The 19,838-nt window shown below is 38.5% G+C and overlaps 2 protein-coding genes across 2 annotated transcripts; one reads left to right on the top strand and one right to left on the bottom strand.

The window, feature by feature from the left end:
* The first annotated feature begins 11,997 nt into the window (after positions 1–11,997).
* Positions 11,998–13,044, top strand: LOC127846328 (uncharacterized). Its single transcript, XM_052377495.1, has one exon. The coding sequence runs from the start codon at positions 11,998–12,000 to the stop codon at positions 13,042–13,044; it is 1,047 nt and encodes a 348-aa protein (XP_052233455.1).
* A 2,381-nt stretch (positions 13,045–15,425) lies between these two features.
* On the bottom strand, positions 15,426–16,463 carry LOC127846329 (uncharacterized). The gene has a single exon (XM_052377496.1). It carries the CDS (start codon positions 16,461–16,463, stop codon positions 15,426–15,428), a length of 1,038 nt encoding a protein of 345 aa, XP_052233456.1.
* Positions 16,464–19,838: the final 3,375 nt, after the last annotated feature.

A 19,838-nucleotide genomic window follows, 5' to 3' on the forward strand; every position in this document is an offset into this window, starting at 1 on the left:
CCCCATCAAATCTGCATTGACAAGATTTATAACACTCTTACAGAAATTTTCACCAGTTATTTTAGTTGGGCATAATATAGAGTATTTTTGATTGTAAAGTGTTGCTCCATGCTGTTTATACTTGTGGAAAAATGTTTGAGTTTCAGCAAAATATTTGTGGCTTTTTAGATACTTAAAAATGTTAAAGGAAATATTACCAAATATGAAATAATATAAGCGGGAACATTTAGTTACAGAAGTTATTGGTGAATTATACATGGCACATGGCGCTCTACAGGATGTTTTAGTTTTACAAAAGTTAGTGAACTCTGTTCTTCTTGACCAAAATACTGTAAACAAATATTCATTCAGCTATGACCGAGCAGTATTAGCATACAATGTGTAACTTAATTTTGCTTCCAATATCAAATCTTTTAATTTTAATTTGCGATCGTTCTTATCTTTTATGAACCTAACGTTGATCTAAATACAATTATTATCATTAATATTTAACACAAAACCCTGAATGAGGAGATGAGCCCCGATACCCCTGGGTTCCGTGTACTGTGCCCCACGAGATGGACAGTGCGTGCAGCAAGCCTGTGTAGTGTCTTAGACAACTACATGTACACTGTGTTACAGATCTTGTGGGACACCTGCTACGAGCTCGGAGACAAGGAGATCCGTTCCAGGATAGTCGGCGTGCGGTCCCAGATGGAGAGCTTCGACCTCATCTTTGGTGTCCATCTGGGTTACATCATCCTGCGACATACATACAACTTGAGCCGCACCCTACAACCGAAGGACATGTCCGCATCAGAGGGTCAGGCAGTTGCTTCAATGACGGTGGAAACATTGACCAGCAAACGCTCCGACGATGCCTTCGACAAGTTTTGGGTTGACGTCAACAGCCAGCTCGATGACGTCGACGTAGGAGAGCCAGTGGTTCCCAGGCGACGCAATATGCCGAAACGCTATGACGTTGGAACCGGGGCCCACGAGTATCCAGCCACAGCACGTGATTGGTACCGCCCGGTCTACTTTGAAGCATTCGATTTGATGATCGCGTGTATCAAGGACAGATTCGATCAGCCAGGCTACAAAACCTACAGATCCCTCCAAGACCTTCTTGTGTGCTGCGCCCGTGGTGGTGACTACGCCACTCATCTGCGGAGCGTGATGGACTTCTACAGGGACGACTTCAACGAGCAGGCGCTCACCACTCAGATGGAGACGTACCAGGTCGCCGTACGGGACAAAAGGTCAAGACCATCACGGACATTGTCACGTTCTTCTGCGACTTGCCTCCTGAGTCTCGCCTCTTTTTCTCGGAGGTGATGCGCGTCCTCCGCCACGTCCTGGTAAGGCCCGCCACCAACGCCACCAGCGAGAGGTCCTTCTCCGGCCTGAGACGCCTGAAGACGTACCTCCGGACGTCTATGACACAGGGGAGACTCACCCACCTCATGACGCTCCACGTGCACAGGTGTGCTACCGACGCAATGGACTTGTTAGATGTTGCCAATGAGTTCGTCAGTGTGAATGAGTCACGGTTAACTATCTTCGGGAAGTTTTCATAGAATGTGACACTTGGCATTAACATTACGCGAACAGTGCATGATAAATTGTGGCTTAAAAATGAAATATCCGTAATTTTTGTTTATTTAACTTAATTTAATAATATTTATTAATCCTGGTTCAGTATTTTAATAATGCTCGAAATGTGGATACATTATTGACTAATCATGTCATATTGTATTGGTTGTTGTGTATTTTCATGTGGTTATTTATAACACTCTCCCATTTTCAGGTGTTAAATATGTCCATCAGTAATAAAATATATTCATTGTGAATGTAATGTTAATGTTTTTATTTATCATATCACTTGTTAAACTCCGTCATTAAAATACATAAACATTTACTTCATTTTATGTTGTAATTAGAGTTTTTGGAAAGAAAATAATAACATTTATATCAACATGAAAGTTCCCCCAAAACGCACCATATTAATTGTAATTGTATTTTTTTTTCGGAACCACGGGAGAGGACAACCCTCTCAAACGAACCTCTTTATGTTCCCAGTACAGAAACTGGACCGACCCCAATATTGGGAGGTTATCTACGCCCCTGAAAGTTAACAAATATCAAAAACTGAACTTAAAAACAACTTTAACACATGTTAGATATTTCGTGTAACTTCCTATTAAAATCAATTCTCAGTGATGTATCTGCCGAAAAGGTCATATGGTTTACGGCGGGCAGAAAAAAACAGCATGCAGTGAATTAGTTAATACATTGAGAGGTTAACACACTTCTATACTGCTTGGTATTAAATTGACAAGCAGCCCGGGAGAAGTAAACACACTCGTTTATTCCGTCGCATTAAATTCAGTGAACAATTTTAGTGCCTGATGTTACATGTTTCTCAAATGACTAATATTGTATTTAAATTTTCTGCCATGCGGTTATAAACGGACAGGGGCGATATCAATTAAGAAGTTACTAGTATTACTCTTTAACGAGGAATTCACAACGATCGACACATTACTCTAGATATCCGCGGACACAACTACTTCTAGGCAACGGAGAAAGACATTCTGAACCGACCGAAGAAATACTTATTTATTTGCTTTCATTTTACTTGCGAACAATTTATAAAAACATATATAATCGAAATCGTGTTCTAATTTACGATATATATCGATATACACAAAATTGTTTTGTGTGTGTTCCTTTTGAAACACTCGGGTCTTAGATCGGCCGTTAATCACGGGCGCGACCTCCATTTTGCGATGCATGAGCCAATCCTACTTCTTAGGTGGCGCGAAGGACCAAATGTTTTGAAATTTCACGGCTAATTCTTCAGGGCGAGTAGGTTTTACTTTTTTCCCAACATATTTTGCATTATTTTAAATATTGGGCAATGTTGTGAGACTCCGCGAAGTTAAATTCATCCACAAATGTACATAAACATACAATCACAACCCATTCGGAAACGTGAGGACCTTTATAGTAAATATATAAGTGGACCTTTATAGTAAATATATAAGTGGATCTTTATAGTAAATATATAAGTAACCAACTCAATTAAGAAGGCAAGCCAATAACCTGAAAAAAACATATTGTACGATATGAACCAAAATAATGTAATATTCAATAAATCCAATATACAAATTCTCAACATTTTCAGAATATTTTTCTACATCAAATGTGTTTATACAGTATCATAACTCACGAAACAATTCAAAGATGTTATTTCGGCTGGAAACGACGAGTTTGTCCCCTATTCCAATTCCTTAATTTACTTAAAGGCAAAGGTCAATGAATTATAGGCTCAAATGCGTCGTTTGTTGCTACTAAGATCTGCAAAACATTAGGATAGCTCCGGCTTTAATCGTTAACCTTTTTTTTATTATACTCAAGTTTCTTTCCAGTTTTATAGAATGTGTATATTCAATGACAGAAATCTTCAAAATCTCTATGCAATACAAGTTTCTTCATAATAATGTAGACTTAACTCTTTGGATTATACTCAAATTATGATCGAATTAAGAAAACATAATCGAACAATCAACCTGCAATACGACACAAAACGTGTTTTGTCGGCACCGAACATTAAAATAGCTGACAATGTGAATTGGCGCCCTCTTCTGTCATTAGCGCCATCTCCTTTGCAAAAATATAAACTATCGTTTAGATCGACAAATAGCCCATGTTTTTGTGCATTGAACATCTTATACATGTTAAAGCAACGGTTTGGTGTTGTTAGAGATTCCATTGGTTGTAAATTTGCTCGTTACACAAGCAAAATACCTCGATTTTCTGTTAAATATTTCACCTTGTCACAACTTATAAAGGGCATCACGTTTCCAAATAGGTTGTAATTATATGTTTCTGTACATGTGTGGATGAATTAATCTTAGCAAAATCGCACTTCATTGACCGATTAAAAAACACAATGCGAAATATGTTGAAAAACATATAAAACCTTCTCACTCTATAGAATAATTAGTGACTTTACAAACCATCCGGTGCTTAACGACACCTCGGAAGTGGCAATGGCTCATATAGCAATGCATCGTAGTAATGGTAATCTGGGTTTAGGTGGGTAATGTTTTTTAACAAGCATGTGCCATTAATCAGTTTTGACTAGGTGAAGTTCGGCATTTCAATCAACGAATTTTAACCTAACTGGCTTTGAATTGACCGTGCCAAGGTCGTGACAACAACATTGATTCGCTGTGTATGCGTTATGTCGTGCTGTACGTTTTGCCCTGTATTTATAGGCAATTGATTTCTGTCTAATACGTAGGGCTATATTTTTTGTAATCTTTTGGATCATAATTATCCTAATGTAATTATCAGCAAAAAGTGCTTACATTTAAACAACCGACTGATTGTATGATTGATGCTTGTATACTGCCAAGACCAGTCCCCACACTAGTTATGTTGCCGGTCGGCAATCGATCCCGCGGTCTGCGGAATGTTTTGCCAAGCAATTTATCAGCTTATAACGCTCGTCCGCAAAAACGTCAACAATAATAATTTACTACAAAACAAGACCACTAATTAAATATTGGCTCAATACCCTGACATTCAACGAACAAAACTGTCAATTTATATTTAATACATGATAACCAACCGTTGGTACTTAAAAATAGAATTCGATTAAGGTAATGCTTTTGTCAAAGTCAATAAAAAGCAATATGTGTGCAATTCCTTCTAACTAAAAATCATTTCTGATTGAAAAATCAAAAACGACTTTGCACTCTGTACGTCTGTTTGTAAAAAAACATATAAAGCGTTCACGAATTATTAATAAATAACATCGCATAGTCACGCATTTCAATACACATACACATGATTGTGCAAATATACATATGTAATAGAAATATAATTAAAAGTGTGGGGTTAGTCTATTCAAACATCCTACCAATTTTAATTTCTACAATGGATCAGCTCAGTTGATTATCCTAAGGGATATTAAATAATTATAACTCTCTGATTATACTCCTTTAATTGACGTTTCGGAATAATGCCTTTATCAAAACAATGGAAATTATGTTAACTACATTTTTACGTCATTTGACTGCATAATTTAAATAACAAAGAAAATGTTTTAAGGATGTTCGATCATTTCCACTTTACGGTAATTGATTCTCTATGTCGTGAAAATTAAAAACCTTTATATAATTTCACGGTTTCAAAAGATTAGGTTGGAATAAACGAGTGAAAATTCTAGTTTTACTGATTATGCGCCTATAAATTTTCGGAATTTACATATTTTCGAGCAATCTCCACGCAGAGTTGTCGTTCCTTGCTCTCACATACAACTCTGCATAAGGCTCAGCACGCCATTTTGTCTACCAAATAGCTAAAACCGAACAAACGCATACAATGTATATTTGAGTGGATATTTAAGATCGCATGCATTTAATTAAGAAATATGACTTTTAAATGTACGATAAATCGTGCAAAAACTTGTAAGTTTTAATGCAACTCCTGGAACTATTTTATTGCCCATTTACACAGATGTTATCATTCCACGCACTTAACAAATGTAAACAATTGTACATATTTTTTATTGAGTGACGTTAGGCATTGCTTCGACGTATTTATGTATGTCGGTTTCTACACATAAAAAAAAACATATCAATTTTATAATAATTAATTAAGATTGATATAAGATATCATGGTATGAGATGGTTTTCTTCAATGCAGTTAATGTAATGTAACCGTCGTGCAAGAGATTGTTTAGTATACTGTAACCTCACTGATGAACGCTTGGAATGATCATGACATGAATGAGACGCTTTCATAACAATAGTCCGTTCTGAGCCCAACACAGAGGTGAATGTAATGTGACCGTCGTGCAAGAGATTGATTTTCGAGATTTACTGCAATGAAACCAAGCGTTCGATTGCTTGACGTCACTTCGTGATCGACATCGATGAAACGCTTGCTTACGCTGTAGATGTTATTTTCTGTGCAAATACAAGCGTCTATTGATAACGAAACGATAATTTGTCAACAATGAGTATCAGACACTTGGCTTAATAATTTTCATTTAAAATGTCTAATTTGGATATAATTCGGAATACAAAACGAAACTTAAACGTTTTTTTTAAACGTTCCAAAGAACAATATGGATTTCAATAGAAATACTATTTCCACCAACAATCAAGATTTCCGGTATGACCACTGTTATTTTGACGATTTTTCTATCGGATCGTCGGTAAGCGTGACCACATGTGACAACAGCGATGCCAGTTGGAAAACTAGTAGACGTGTCGTTGAACTCGACACATTGGCCGAATCGCTTTCAGCATGCAGTTCTTGCCAAGTGCCCATGAATTTTCTTAACACAGTAGGAAGCAGGGATTTCGGACAGGCATGTGTTTTGGAAATACAGTGTAGCAATTGTGGTGCAATAAATAATGTGGCTACTGGACGGAAAGGTTTACGGAGGTTTCGTCACACTGCAGTTTCGTCACACTGAATTTACTGTAGAAAACGGGAAGAGGGTTCATCACAATGGTAATATATATGTGTGAATAATACCGGGAAATTTTAGAACCTTTGATTGACACCTTTCTTCTGCCATCATGTTTTTTTTTCTTTTCTGTTAAATTCGATTAATTGAAGTATTTAGTGAATAAAAGCATATCTTCAACATCGTTGGTAGTCCTAACTGTTTGTCTATAGACGCTCCAGTATGGCAAGCGGTTCGACGCATAATCCCAAGAAACAAGGTTTCTCATGAGAACCTAGGTTCTCAAAATGAGAACCTAGGTTCTCGCTTGAAGATTGCACATGGCGTCAAGAACCCAAGTTTTCAAATGAGAACCTAGGTTTTCATGAGAACCTATGGTTCCCAAATGAAAACCACGGATATGGCAAGCAAGCAGTTCGACGCATAATCCCAAGAAACTAGGGTTTTCATGAGAACCTAGGTTCTCATTTGAAAACCTAGGTTCTCATGAGAACCTAGGTTCTCATGAAAACCCTAGTTTCTTGGGATTATGCGTCGAACTGCTTGCCATATCCGTGGTTTTCGTTTGGGAACCATAGGTTCTCTGAGAACCTAGGTTCTCTGAAAACCTAGGTTCTCTGAGAACCTTGGTTTTCGTAGAACCTAGGTTTTCAGAGTAGGTTTTCAGAATAACGCGTCGGACGGCGTAAACTTGCTTGTTTGGAATACGGGACACATATTATTCAGGGCGCAGGATCAATGGGATTCACATATGATTGCACACGGGCTGGACAGAATGAAAACACGCCGTTAAGAACTTTATTTTTGTAGATATCTCAAGTTATTGAAATATGTTTGCAAAGTCTTTAGCCCATAAGTTTTTCTTGCAGTGTTGCCGATATCTAACGATTGAATAATACATTATTACACATAATCAATAGAGATAAAACTTGTATTTTATACCATAATGATTGCTTCCTACAAGTAGGTCACAGACATACTTAAAATAGAAAACTGTACCGTACAGTCGTTTGAGGCCCGAACAAGGGAACTGAATATTTGAAACTCATTTAATGCTGTAACAATGTATTATGTAACGATTGATCTGAATTTTTAGTCTCAAAATAATATTTACAATTAAAGAAGTATTTCATAAACAGTTCAATTTTTTATTAACGTGTTCAGACCAATGTCGACCGATTACTTTACTAATTTCATTCCTCAAGAACCCCCATGCACGGAAACATGAACAAGAGGCGGTTACCGACGGCTAATGCCTGTTGTCACAAATATTCAACAGATAAGTTTCGTAGAATATTACTGAGCATTGTCTGAACATTGTTCAGAAAACGCTCTTGGGGAAAAACACTCACGGTTTCACGCCTATTTCTATTCATTTTACACATATACCGCCAGCGTGTACCAAGCAATGGGAGACAACTAGAGGTTATGGCAAGCGTTTCGACGCATAATCCCAAGAAACTAACGGCTCGTCCAATATGACTTCAAACTGTGTGCTCGTCCAAATATATCTCCGTATGGTAGAGTGAAACGTCTAATAACCTATAATTATTAACAATAGAAGACCATTGAAGTAATGTGTATACCATAAATAATTATGAGGTTAGTAATAATTATTATTAGTACCTCTTCAGCCTGTAGGATCATCTGTTCGATTCGCTAGCCGTATTCTGAAGTCTTGATTGGATTTTGTGGTTGCAATGAAACAACTCCCTTATTATATACACACAGTTTGTATAATCCACGCTGCCAATTTAAGCAAACTTCTTTAATTGCCAATTAAAGGCGTGTGTCGCAAATTGATTGTTTGCTATGCACTTATTAATATGTTTGCACTATCAAGTAATCAATAATTGAAATATCTTATAATCGTAGATTGGTAGTCGATAGGGTGTGGACGTGTTTTCATGTGCTCCACAAATATGTGTTTTATTCATACATTACGCGCACAGAAAAAGTTGATATTATGGTAGAAAAAAGGATAATATGCAAAGTGAAATGCAAGTGTTACATTTTTCGCATAAAATCAACAGTAAAGACTAAAAAGTTACTTTTTAAAGCATGTTTATTAAAATCACAGGACAACTATAAAATAACACTGACAAAATTGTACAGTTTTAGCTGGTACTTCAACTACTAAAATAAATACGCTTCATTATAACAAATAGTACGCTGTTTAACCTAAGTCAAACATAAATCATTTAAATAATATATACAAGTAAAACCATCATTTGTTACAAAACTCAACTCAATAACGCTAAAAAATAACATAAAGAAGCATATATCCCAATATATTTATTTACAACATCATATTCAATTGCAATATCATTTTATTCTATACAATATATCAGTGTGACGAAACCTCCACTGCCCTCCTTCATAATATCAGTGTGACGAAACTGCATTGTGACGAAACCTCCATCACCCGGACGGAAACATGACAGAGTTTATGACATGAACACAAAGCTTGCATTGGGTAAGACTTTTTTTGTCTTTTTGGTATATTGGTGCATTATATCATGATTTATTGTCTAAATTACAGATACTTTAGAATACATTCAGATAGTTATCTCAAAGTACATGTAATTCCTGTGTAGTCTACATGCATACATTCATTTATATTGTACTTGCTATATTTTTCCTTCATATTTTGTCTGATTAATCATTTACTGCCAGTTAACACAAATACGGTAGAATGTGAATGGTTCATGTGTTGTCCTTAGTTAAACATGCATATTTTGAAGTGACATAAGTTTATTTTCTTCCTGGAGCCCTATTTATTAATACCGGTAATAAAAATGAAATTTTGCAAGTTTACAAAACATAAATATTCTCAATTCGTCAAATACGTATTGGTTTTGAAACTAAAGGGCTTAAATTAATTATTATTTGTGTGTATGTATCTCTAGGTCTTACAAAAGTATGTAACTTTTGTAAATTATTGACATTATTTCATATTATTTTATTCCGCATAAGCATATTCTAGCATTGTGGATTGTAAACTGTTCTGTCATTTACTGCAATTTGTTTCAGGTAAATCATAAACTGGGCGTTTCACCTGGGACTTTCACATCGAAACTGGCCCTTCCCCGTGACCTTCAGCACAAAAAAAGGAAAATCTATAGCTGTTGCTCGTGCAGCAAAACAGCGACGCATAAGACTCAAAACTGGAACGGTATTTTTAATTATGGGCATTTTATTTTTAAAACACAGTATTCTTCATGTGTATGCCCCAAATTGGCAACTTAGTTTTCGCACTGTCCGTGGGTCGGTCGGTCAGTCCGTCATACTTTTCGTGCCTGCTCTCTAATTCAAGTAGTTTTCAGCCGATCTTCACCAAACTTGGTCAGAAGCTGTGTCTAGACCAAGTTCGAACATGGCCATGTGGGATCCTGGGTTTCTGGGTTTCTTACAATTGTATGGATTATTTTTTATATTGTTACATAGTTGGAGTTTGGGGCATCCGTGTCGTGTGGACACATTTCTTGTTTGAAATTGTTTCAATAGATCCATCAATTGTATATGCAAAGTAGTAGGAACATTTAAAAGCATATGATAATGTTTGTAAATTGATTATTGTAAAAGCATAAATGTGCTGTGTAATCATTTCTTGAAATAAAAATCGGAGATAACACATGAAGGTGCAAGCACATTTTCCAATTTAAAATTATGTTTTCCTGTTCAGGCATTCAAAGGACAGTGCAAGAAGTACGAGCGGGACCAACATACAGTTCAAACATAGAGGACCAAGATGTTGAAGTTACAACTTTACCCCCACCTGTACCCAAGCCTGGTCCAGCAGGGCTAGACACTACTGGGAAGGAATTTGTTTTCTTTGATTTGGAAACAAGAGGGTTAGGTAAAGTTTGAACATATTCCTTATTCACAGTGTTGCACATACAGAAGTTTATCTTGGTCCAAAGCAGGTATTTAGGTACTCTAAATCTCCAAAATTCAACTTCTATTAAAACATATACATATTTACTTACATGTGTAACATAATTCAACCTGTTACTGCTGAGTAACTCAATGTGAGATATCGTGTGAATTGTTGGTCAACCTAGCATATGATTGAATAGCAACAAGAGATATGTTCACACTAATTTCTCATTTTGCTTTCATATAATAAATCATTCTTAATCTTTATTGATAAAATGATAGTAAATACCTATAGATGATGCAATGTTACATTACCCACAACTGGCTATAGTATATTAGTGTGCATCATTTAAGAATTTAAACACTCTTCTCTTCGCTTCTTCAGATTTATGAATAAATAAGATGCCAAAAACTTACTTTGATATATCCATAAATCGAAGAAAAGAGCGTTTCAATTTTCATAATAACAGTTATTATGCCCCCCTCGGAAGAGAGAGTTAATATTGTTTTGCTGGATAATGGTCTGTCGGTAGATCATTTAGTTTCCGATCAATAATTTGTCAACTTTCTCACGAATTGTATTATTACTTTCCATGTTCATAGGTATTGGACAGTATATAACACATATTTAAATTATTGCCACTTGGTGAAAGGTCAAAATCACAATAAGTGTGAAAATTGTTTCCGATCAATATCTCTTCAACTGAAAAACTCTCCTAAACCTCAATGCATAGAGAATGGAAGTGAAGGAACCTCTTCAACGATTGTTCAAATTAAGCTTCAAAATAAGTCCTGGCCTGGGGAGGGGGGGGGGGCACTGTTTTTCCCTTTTATGTTTATTGTAAACACTGCAAAAGTATTTTAAGAAGTTTAGATTGTACTTGGGCGAGCGACCCAAGGCCATCTGATTAATGGAGCTAAAATTGATTTTGTGCAATTTCTATGTAAAATTTTTGTTTTGTTTTTTCAGAGCGTACTTCTCACATAATTCAGATAGCTGCAGTGCATTCAACTGGTCGGTTTTCAACATATGTGATGCCTGAGAAGAAGATGTCCTTGAAAGCGTCAGAAATAACTGGAGTGACAGTTGTTGGCGACTCTATGCTTGTCAAGGGACAAACAGTAACAGCTGTCCCCATCAAATCTGCATTGACAAGATTTATAACACTCTTACAGAAATTTTCACCAGTTATTTTAGTTGGGCATAATATAGAGTATTTTTGATTGTAAAGTGTTGCTCCATGCTGTTTATACTTGTGGAAAAATGTTTGAGTTTCAGCAAAATATTTGTGGCTTTTTAGATACTTAAAAATGTTAAAGGAAATATTACCAAATATGAAATAATATAAGCGGGAACATTTAGTTAAAGAAGTTATTGGTGAATTATACAAGGCACATGGCGCTCTACAGGATGTTTCAGCTTTACAAAAGTTGGTGAACTCTGTTCCTCTTGAACAAAATACTGTAAACAAATATTCATTCAGCTATGACCGAGCAGTATTAGCATACTATGTGTAACTAAATTTTGCTTCCAACATCAAATCTTTTAATTTTAATTTGCGATCGTTCTTATCTTTTATGAACCTAACGTTGATCTAAATACAATTATGATGATTAATATTTAACACAAAACCCTGAAGGAGGAGATGAGCCCCGATACCCCTGGGTTCCGTGTACTGTGCCCCACGAGATGGACAGTGCGTGCAGCAAGCCAGTGTAGTGTCTTAGACAACTACATGTACACTGTGTTACAGACCTTGTGGGACACCTGCTACGAGCTCGGAGACACGGAGATCCGTTCCAGGATAGTAGGCGTGCGGTCCCAGATGGAGAGCTTCGACCTCTTCTTTGGTGTCCATCTGGGTTACATCATCCTGCGACATACATACAACTTGAGCCGCACCCTACAACAGAAGGACATGTCCGCATCAGAGGGTCAGGCAGTTGCTTCAATGACGGTGGAAACATTGACCAGCAAATGCTCCGACGATGCCTTCTACAAGTTTTGGGTTGACGTCAACAGCCAGCTCGATGACGTCGACGTAGGAGAGCCAGTGGTTCCCAGGCGACGCAAGATGCCGAAACGCTATGACGTTGGAACCGGGGCCCACGAGTATCCAGCCACAGCACGTGATTGGTACCGCCCGGTCTACTTTGAAGCATTCGATTTGGTGATCGCGTGTATCAAGGACAGATTCGATCAGCCAGGCTACAAAACCTACAGATCCCTCCAAGACCTTCTTGTGCGCTGCGCCCGTGGTGGTGACTACGCCACTCATCTGCGGAGCGTGATTGACTTCTACAGGGACGACTTCAACGAGCAGGCGCTCACCTCTCAGATGGAGATGTACCAGGTCGCCGTACGGGACAAGAAGGTCAAGACCATCACGGACATTGTCACGTTCTTCCGCGACTTGCCTCCTGAGTCTCGCCTCTTTTTCTCGGAGGTGGTGCGCGTCCTCCTCCACGTCCTGGTAAGGCCAGCCACCAACGCCACAAACGAGAGGTCCTTCTCCGGCCTGAGACGCCTGAAGACGTACCTCCGGACGTCTATGGCACAGGGGAGACTCACCCACCTCATGACGCTCCACGTGCACAGGTGTGCTACCGACGCAATGGACTTGTTAGATGTTGCCAATGAGTTCGTCAGTGTGAATGAATCACGGTTAACTATCTTCGGGAAGTTTTCATAGAATGTGACACTTGGCATTAACATTACGCGAACAGTGCATGATAAATTGTGGCTTAAAAATGATTTATCCGTAATTTGTGTTTATTTAACTTAATTTAATAATAGTTATTCATCCTGGTTCAGTATTTTAATAGTGCTCGAAATGTGGATACATTATTTACTAATCATGTCATATTGTATTGGTTGTTGTGTATTTTCATGTGGTTATTTATAACACTCTCCCATTTTCAGGTGTTAAATATGTCCATCAGTAATGAAATATATTCATTGTGAATGTAATGATTATGTTTTTATTTCTCATATCACTTGTTAAACTCCGTCATTAAAATACATAAACATTTACTTCATTTTATGTTGTAATTAGAGTTTTTGGAAAGAAAATAATAACATTTATATCAACATGAAAGTTCCCCAAAACGCACCATACTAATTGTAATTGTATTATTTTTTTCGGAACCACTGGAGAGGACAACCCTCTCAAACGAACCTCTTTATGTTCCCAGTACAGAAACTGGACCGCCCCCCCCCCAATATTGGGAGGTTATCTACGCCCCTGAAAGTTAACAAATATCAACAACTGAACTTAAAAACAACTTTAACACATGTTAGATAATTCGTGTAACTTCCTAGTAAAATCAATTCTCAGTGATGTATCTGCCGAAAAGGTCATATGGTTTACGGCGGGCAGAAAAAACAGCATGCAGTGAATTAGTTAATACATTGAGAAGTAAACACACTTCTATACTGCTTGGTATTAAATTGACAAGCAGCCCGGGAGAAGAAAACACACTCGTTTATTCCGTCGCATTAAATTCAGTGAACAATTTTAGTGCCTGATGTTACATGTTTCTCAAATGACCAATATTGTATTTAAATTTTCTACCATGCGGTTATAAACGGACAGGGGCGATATCAATTAAGAAGTTACTGTGAAACCATTTATTTTCGTCAGCACGAAATTTTGTCCTTTTTAAAAAAATTACTATTTCGTCAGCACTTAAATTCGTTCATTGCTGGTTTTAAAAAAAGCGTCCTATTTGTTTGTAATGTTTGTAATACATGTAATACGCAGTTGCGAACAAATCGTGCTGGGGAAAGAGGGGTGACACTTGGTAGTCACTTGCAGGAGGTGGGCCTTATTTGGCATATGCCAATTAACAAGTCTGTTATTTCAGGTGATAGTAACTGTCCCTTACCATTTTATGTCATTGACACGTTCGTCGTTATGATTAGCGAATAAGTAGGACTGAATAACCGTTAACGAGTGTTTTAAACAGCGAAGCCAATTGCCAATTAGTCTTTTTCCATTACAATATCGGACAAACAAACACAAATCAATATGTTCTTTATTAATCTGTTATAAAAGCGCAGAATATATTTCAGTCAGGTGTTGATCACACATCGTCAAAATTTAATTGCGTTTAATAGTATTGTCTTTAATCCGGATTCGCCGCGTGTTTGCTGTATAATCTGCAACACCCCTGAAAAACACAATACACAAAAAATGGGTAATAAAGTTGTTAACAATTAGCGCTAATCAACACTATTATACCTAAACGAAGTCGACGCATTCGATACAGCCTTATTGCATTCGCGTTTTACAGGAAATGTCAGTTGTCAGTACACTGTATAATGTACACCCCTTTGTGTCAAAACCGGATTTAACTTGAGTGTGAATAGTCGACTGTTTCATGTTCTTTGTATCTGTACTATAAGTATACCAGTCTACAAAAAAGATGCGCGCTCCCGCATATGGGTATTCGGACGTTAAAAAAAAATGACCTACGGTTCACGCCGTCGAACGCAATTAGCAATATAACTCGTTTTTTTTCCTATTTCTTTACTTGCAAAAAATACTAGTGGCTTATAACTTACCTTGCAATCTTTATTTCTCGCATTTTGCGAGTGCGCGAGTGTAAATTTCGAGCCCTGTGTATATGCGTGGATTACGCTGGATTTAAATGCCTCATGCCTACGGTAATTCAGTCTTATTTGTTTCAAATATGGGACATGATTGTTCGTTAGGATCTTGAAATCGTCAATAGGTCGAAGGACGAAAAAGACAAAAATTAATGTCTGACGAATAATAATGGTTTCACAGTATTACTTTTTAACGAGGAATTCACAACGATCGACACACTACTCTAGATACCCGCGGACACAACTACTTCTAGCCAACGGAGAAAGACATCCTGAACCGACCGAAGAAATACTTATTTATTTGCTTTCATTTTACTTGCGAACATATTAATAAAAACATATATAATCGAAATCGTGTTCTAATTTACGATATATATCGATATACACAAAATTGTTTTCGTTCGTGTGTGTTCCTTTTGAAACACTCGGGCCTTCTTCTTCTTCTTCTTCTTGGCGTTCGCTCTACACGATCACACCAGTTTCTTCAATAAATGATGTGGTCCGTCTCAGATCATCCACGTCTCCATAAAGTTTCTGATGGAGGGTTGTGTCCTGGGGCCACTTTGTAGCTCGCTCCTGGTCGTGACGTTTACATCTTTGGAGGATGTGTTCAGCTGTTTGGTCTTCTGTGCCACACGGACAGGTCGGTGACGGGGCCAGTCTGTATTTTTTATGCATGTGTGCATTGAGTCGGTTGTGCCCTGATCGGAGTCTGACCATTATCACTTGCTCTGCCCTGCTTAGGAGATGATATGCATCTGCCTCTTGTCTTGGCCGGGTAAGTGATTTAATGATGGTAACTTTCTCCTTGTAGCTTACTTGCACAGGTGGCTGATCTAACTGAGCACCTTGTTTTGCCAGTTGGTCAGCATCTTCATTTCCGGCCACTCCACAGTGTGCTGGGATCCACTGGAGGGTCACGTTTAGGTTGGTGCTGATTCTTTGTAAGGCATTTGCAAGCTGAGGAACCTTGTTGTTGGTCAGGGCTTCTAATACAGACATGGCATCTGTAAAGAAGACTATCGAGTTGACATCTTCGGTCGAGTCTTCAATCATTGACACTGCCATCATGAGGGCTAAAGTCTCTGCTCTGTAGTTGCTACATTGTGTTCCGGTTGCTGCATGATGTGTTTCTCGTTTTCCGGATGGGTACAGAATGACGATGCCAGCACCTCCATTTATGACTGCTCTAGTGGCAGAACCGTCTGTGTAGACATGAGTCCATGCCTCTCTTGGGTATTCGTCATCGATCATGGCAAGTGTGAGGCTCTTTCTGATATGCTCATCCTCTTGTTTACCTGGCTGTAGGTGAGGAACACTGGATCTTACTGCAACATTTGACAGGTCATTTTGTAATGGATCTATGATGTCTTCATGACCAAGCGGAGTGGTGGGGATGGTCAGATCCGTTGCATAGGCCTTGTCCAGCTTCTTAGCTTCGTGTACAAAGCTGCTACGCTTGATCCGATTTTTGGTGTACCCTTTAACTCTGGCTGACATGGGGTGATCCGTTAGACATTTATACTTCTCTGTCTGAAGCAGGATTTTGACATCTCTTCTTTCTTGAAGTGGTTGTATTCCTGTTATCTTTTCCATGAAGGCAATGGTGTGGACTTGGTTGCTCCTGTCATGATGCGCAGAGCTTGGTTCTGGATTTTATCCAGAGCCTGGCGATTGGATTTGGCTGTGGAAGACCATGTGGGGGAACTATACTCTAGTTGGGGTCTCACTGTGCCTAAATAGACTGTCTTGAGTATGTGCTCATTTGCCCCCCATGTAGTTCCCGCAAGCTTTCGCATCATTGCAAGTTTTCTTCGGGCCTTTCCTTCTGCTTTCATGAGGTGTGGCTTCCACGTTTGCCTCTTGTCAAAGGTGACTCCCAGGTACGTGGTCTCGTCTGCTTCAGTCATAGGAGTGTCTCCCATTCTCAACGTCCCTGCTTTCTGTTTTGATGACAATGTGAATAGTGTGGTGGATGATTTCTCTTTGTTGATCATTACACACCAGTCTTCAGCCCATGCGGTAAGTTTGTCTATTGCTTCTTGCATTCTGTATGTGGCTGTGGTGGCATGCTCTTCTTTGCACCATAACACAAGATCATCAGCATAAAGTGCCGCCTTCACTCCCCTTGGCAATTCAGACACAAGATCGTTGATGAAGAGTAAGAAGAGCGTCGGGGACAGGACTCCTCCTTGTGGGACGCCGTGCCGTAGAAGGAACTTCTTACTGCTTCTTTGGTTCAAGCTTACTCTTGCCCTTCTATTGAATAGATAGGACTTGATCCACTTCAGCATTTTTCCTCCAACTCCATTCCTCATCAGTTTGTCTTGGAGTCCGTCAGTCCAGACTTTATCGAAGGCCCTTTGAAGGTCTATCCATGCTGTCAGGACAACCTTCTGTTCCTGGAAAGCATCTTCAATTTCTTGTGCCAGGTAGGTAGTCTGGTCCTCGGTGGAGCGGAATTGCCTGAATCCAGCTTGTTGTTTTGCAAGTAAGTCGTTCGTCTCCAGATACCATTTAAGGCGTGCATTTACAATTCTCTCCATCGTCTTCCCAACACAGCTAGTGAGGCTTATTGGACGGTAGCTTCCAGCCTGCTTTGGATCCTTGCCTTTCTTGTGGATAGGTATCATAATGGCCTCTTTCCAGACTTGGGGAAGTTGGCCTTGTGTCCAGCTGTGGTTGAAGATGTCTAGGAGTTTGTGCATTGCTGAACTGCCTAGATGGGTGATCATTTCATTGGTCACATTGTCTGGCCCTGGAGACTTCTTTAATTTCAGCTGCCTAACTGCTGTCTGTAGTTCGTGCAGGGTCAGGCTTTGGCTCATGCGGTCTGATGTCACATCATCTGTTTTCCTGTCCCTTTGTTCTCTTCTTACTTCTCTCTGTCTCTCTCTACTGACAGGAATGTCACTGACATCTTTGTAGTTGCTGGCAAAGACATTTGCCGCTTGTTTGCCTGTCAGCAGCTCTCCATTCTCTTCCAGAGTTACTGAGCCTCTCGCTTGGACTTCATCGGGCCTTAGATCGGCCGTTAATCACGGGCGCGACCTCCATTTTGCGATACATGAGCCAATCCTACTTCTTAGGTGGCGCGAAGGACCAAATGTTTTGAACTTTCACGGCTAATTCTTCGGGGCGAGTAGGTTTTACTTTTTCCCCAACATATTTTGCATTATTTTGAATATTGGGCAATGTAGTGAGACTCCGCGAAGTTAAATTCATCCACAAATGTACATAAACATACAATCACAACCCATTCGGAAACGTGAGGACCTTTATAGTAAATATATAAGTGGACCTTTATAGTAAATATATAAGTAACCAACTCAATTAAGAAGGCAAGCCAATAACCTGAAAAAACATATTGTACGATATGAACCAAAATAATGTAATATTCAATAAATCCAATATACAAATTCTCAACATTTTCAGAATATTTTTCTACATCAAATGTATTTATACAGTATTATAACTTACGAGTGAACATTCTAGTTTTACTGTTTTGATTATGCGCCTATAAATTTTCGGAATTTACATATTTTCGAGCAATCTCCACGCAGAGTTGTCGTTCCTTGCTCTCACATACAACTCTGCATAAGGCTCAGCACGCCATTTTGTCTACCAAATAGCTAAAACCGAACAAACGCATACAATGTATATTTGAGTGGATATTTAAGATCGCATGCATTTAATTAAGAAATATGACTTTTAAATGTACGATAAATCGTGCAAAAACTTGTGAGTTTTAATGCAACTCTTTGGAACTATTTTATTGCCCATTTACACAGATATCATTCCACGCACTTCGCAAATGTAAACAATTGAACATATGTTTTATTGAGTGACGTTAGGCATTGCTTCGAAGTATTTATGAATGTCGGTTTCTTAACATTAAAAAAACATATCAATTTTATAATAATTAATTAAGATTGATATAAGATATCATGGTATGAGATGGTTTTCTTTAATGCAGTTAATGCAATGTAACCGTCGTGCAAGAGATTGTTTAGTATACTGTAACCTCACTGATGAACGCTTGGAATGATCATGACATGAATGAGACGCTTTCATAACAATAGTCCGTTCTGAGCCCAACACAAAGGTGAATGTAATGTGACCGTCGTGCAAGAGATTGATTTACGAGATTTACTGCAATGAAACCAAGCGTTCGATTGCTTGACGTCACTTCGTGATCGACATCGATGAAACGCTTGCTTACGCTGTAGATGTTATTTTCTGTGCAAATACAAGCGTCTATTGATAACGAAACGATAATTTGTCAACAATGAGAATCAGATACTTGGCTTAATAATTTTCATTTAAAATGTCTAATTTGGATATAATTCGGAATACAAAACGAAACTTAAACGTTTTTTTTAAACGTTCCAAAGAACAATATGGATTTCAATAGAAATACTATTTCCACCGACAATCAAGATTTCCGGTATGACCACTGTTATTTTGACGATTTTTCTATCGGATCGTTGGTAAGCGTGACCACATGTTACAACAGCGATGCCAGTTGGAAAACTAGTAGACGTGTCGTTGAACTCGACACATTGGCCGAATCGCTTTCAGCATGCAGTTCTTGCCAGGTGCCCATGAATTTACTTAACACAGTAGGAAGCAGGGATTTCGGACAGGCATGTGTTTTGGAAATACAGTGTAGCAATTGTGGTGCAATAAATAATGTGGCTACTGGACGGAAAGGTTTACGGAGGTTTCGTCACACTGCAGTTTATAGACGCTCCAGTATGGCAAGCGGTTCGACGCATAATCCCAAGAAACAAGGTTTCTCATGAGAACCTAGGTTCTCAGAATGAGAACCTAGATTCTCGCTTGAAGATTGCACATGGCGTCAAGAACCCAAGT

This window comes from Dreissena polymorpha, chromosome 9 (genome assembly GCF_020536995.1).
Source record: "Dreissena polymorpha isolate Duluth1 chromosome 9, UMN_Dpol_1.0, whole genome shotgun sequence".
In the NCBI taxonomy this organism is placed as follows: Eukaryota; Metazoa; Mollusca; class Bivalvia; order Myida; family Dreissenidae; genus Dreissena; species Dreissena polymorpha.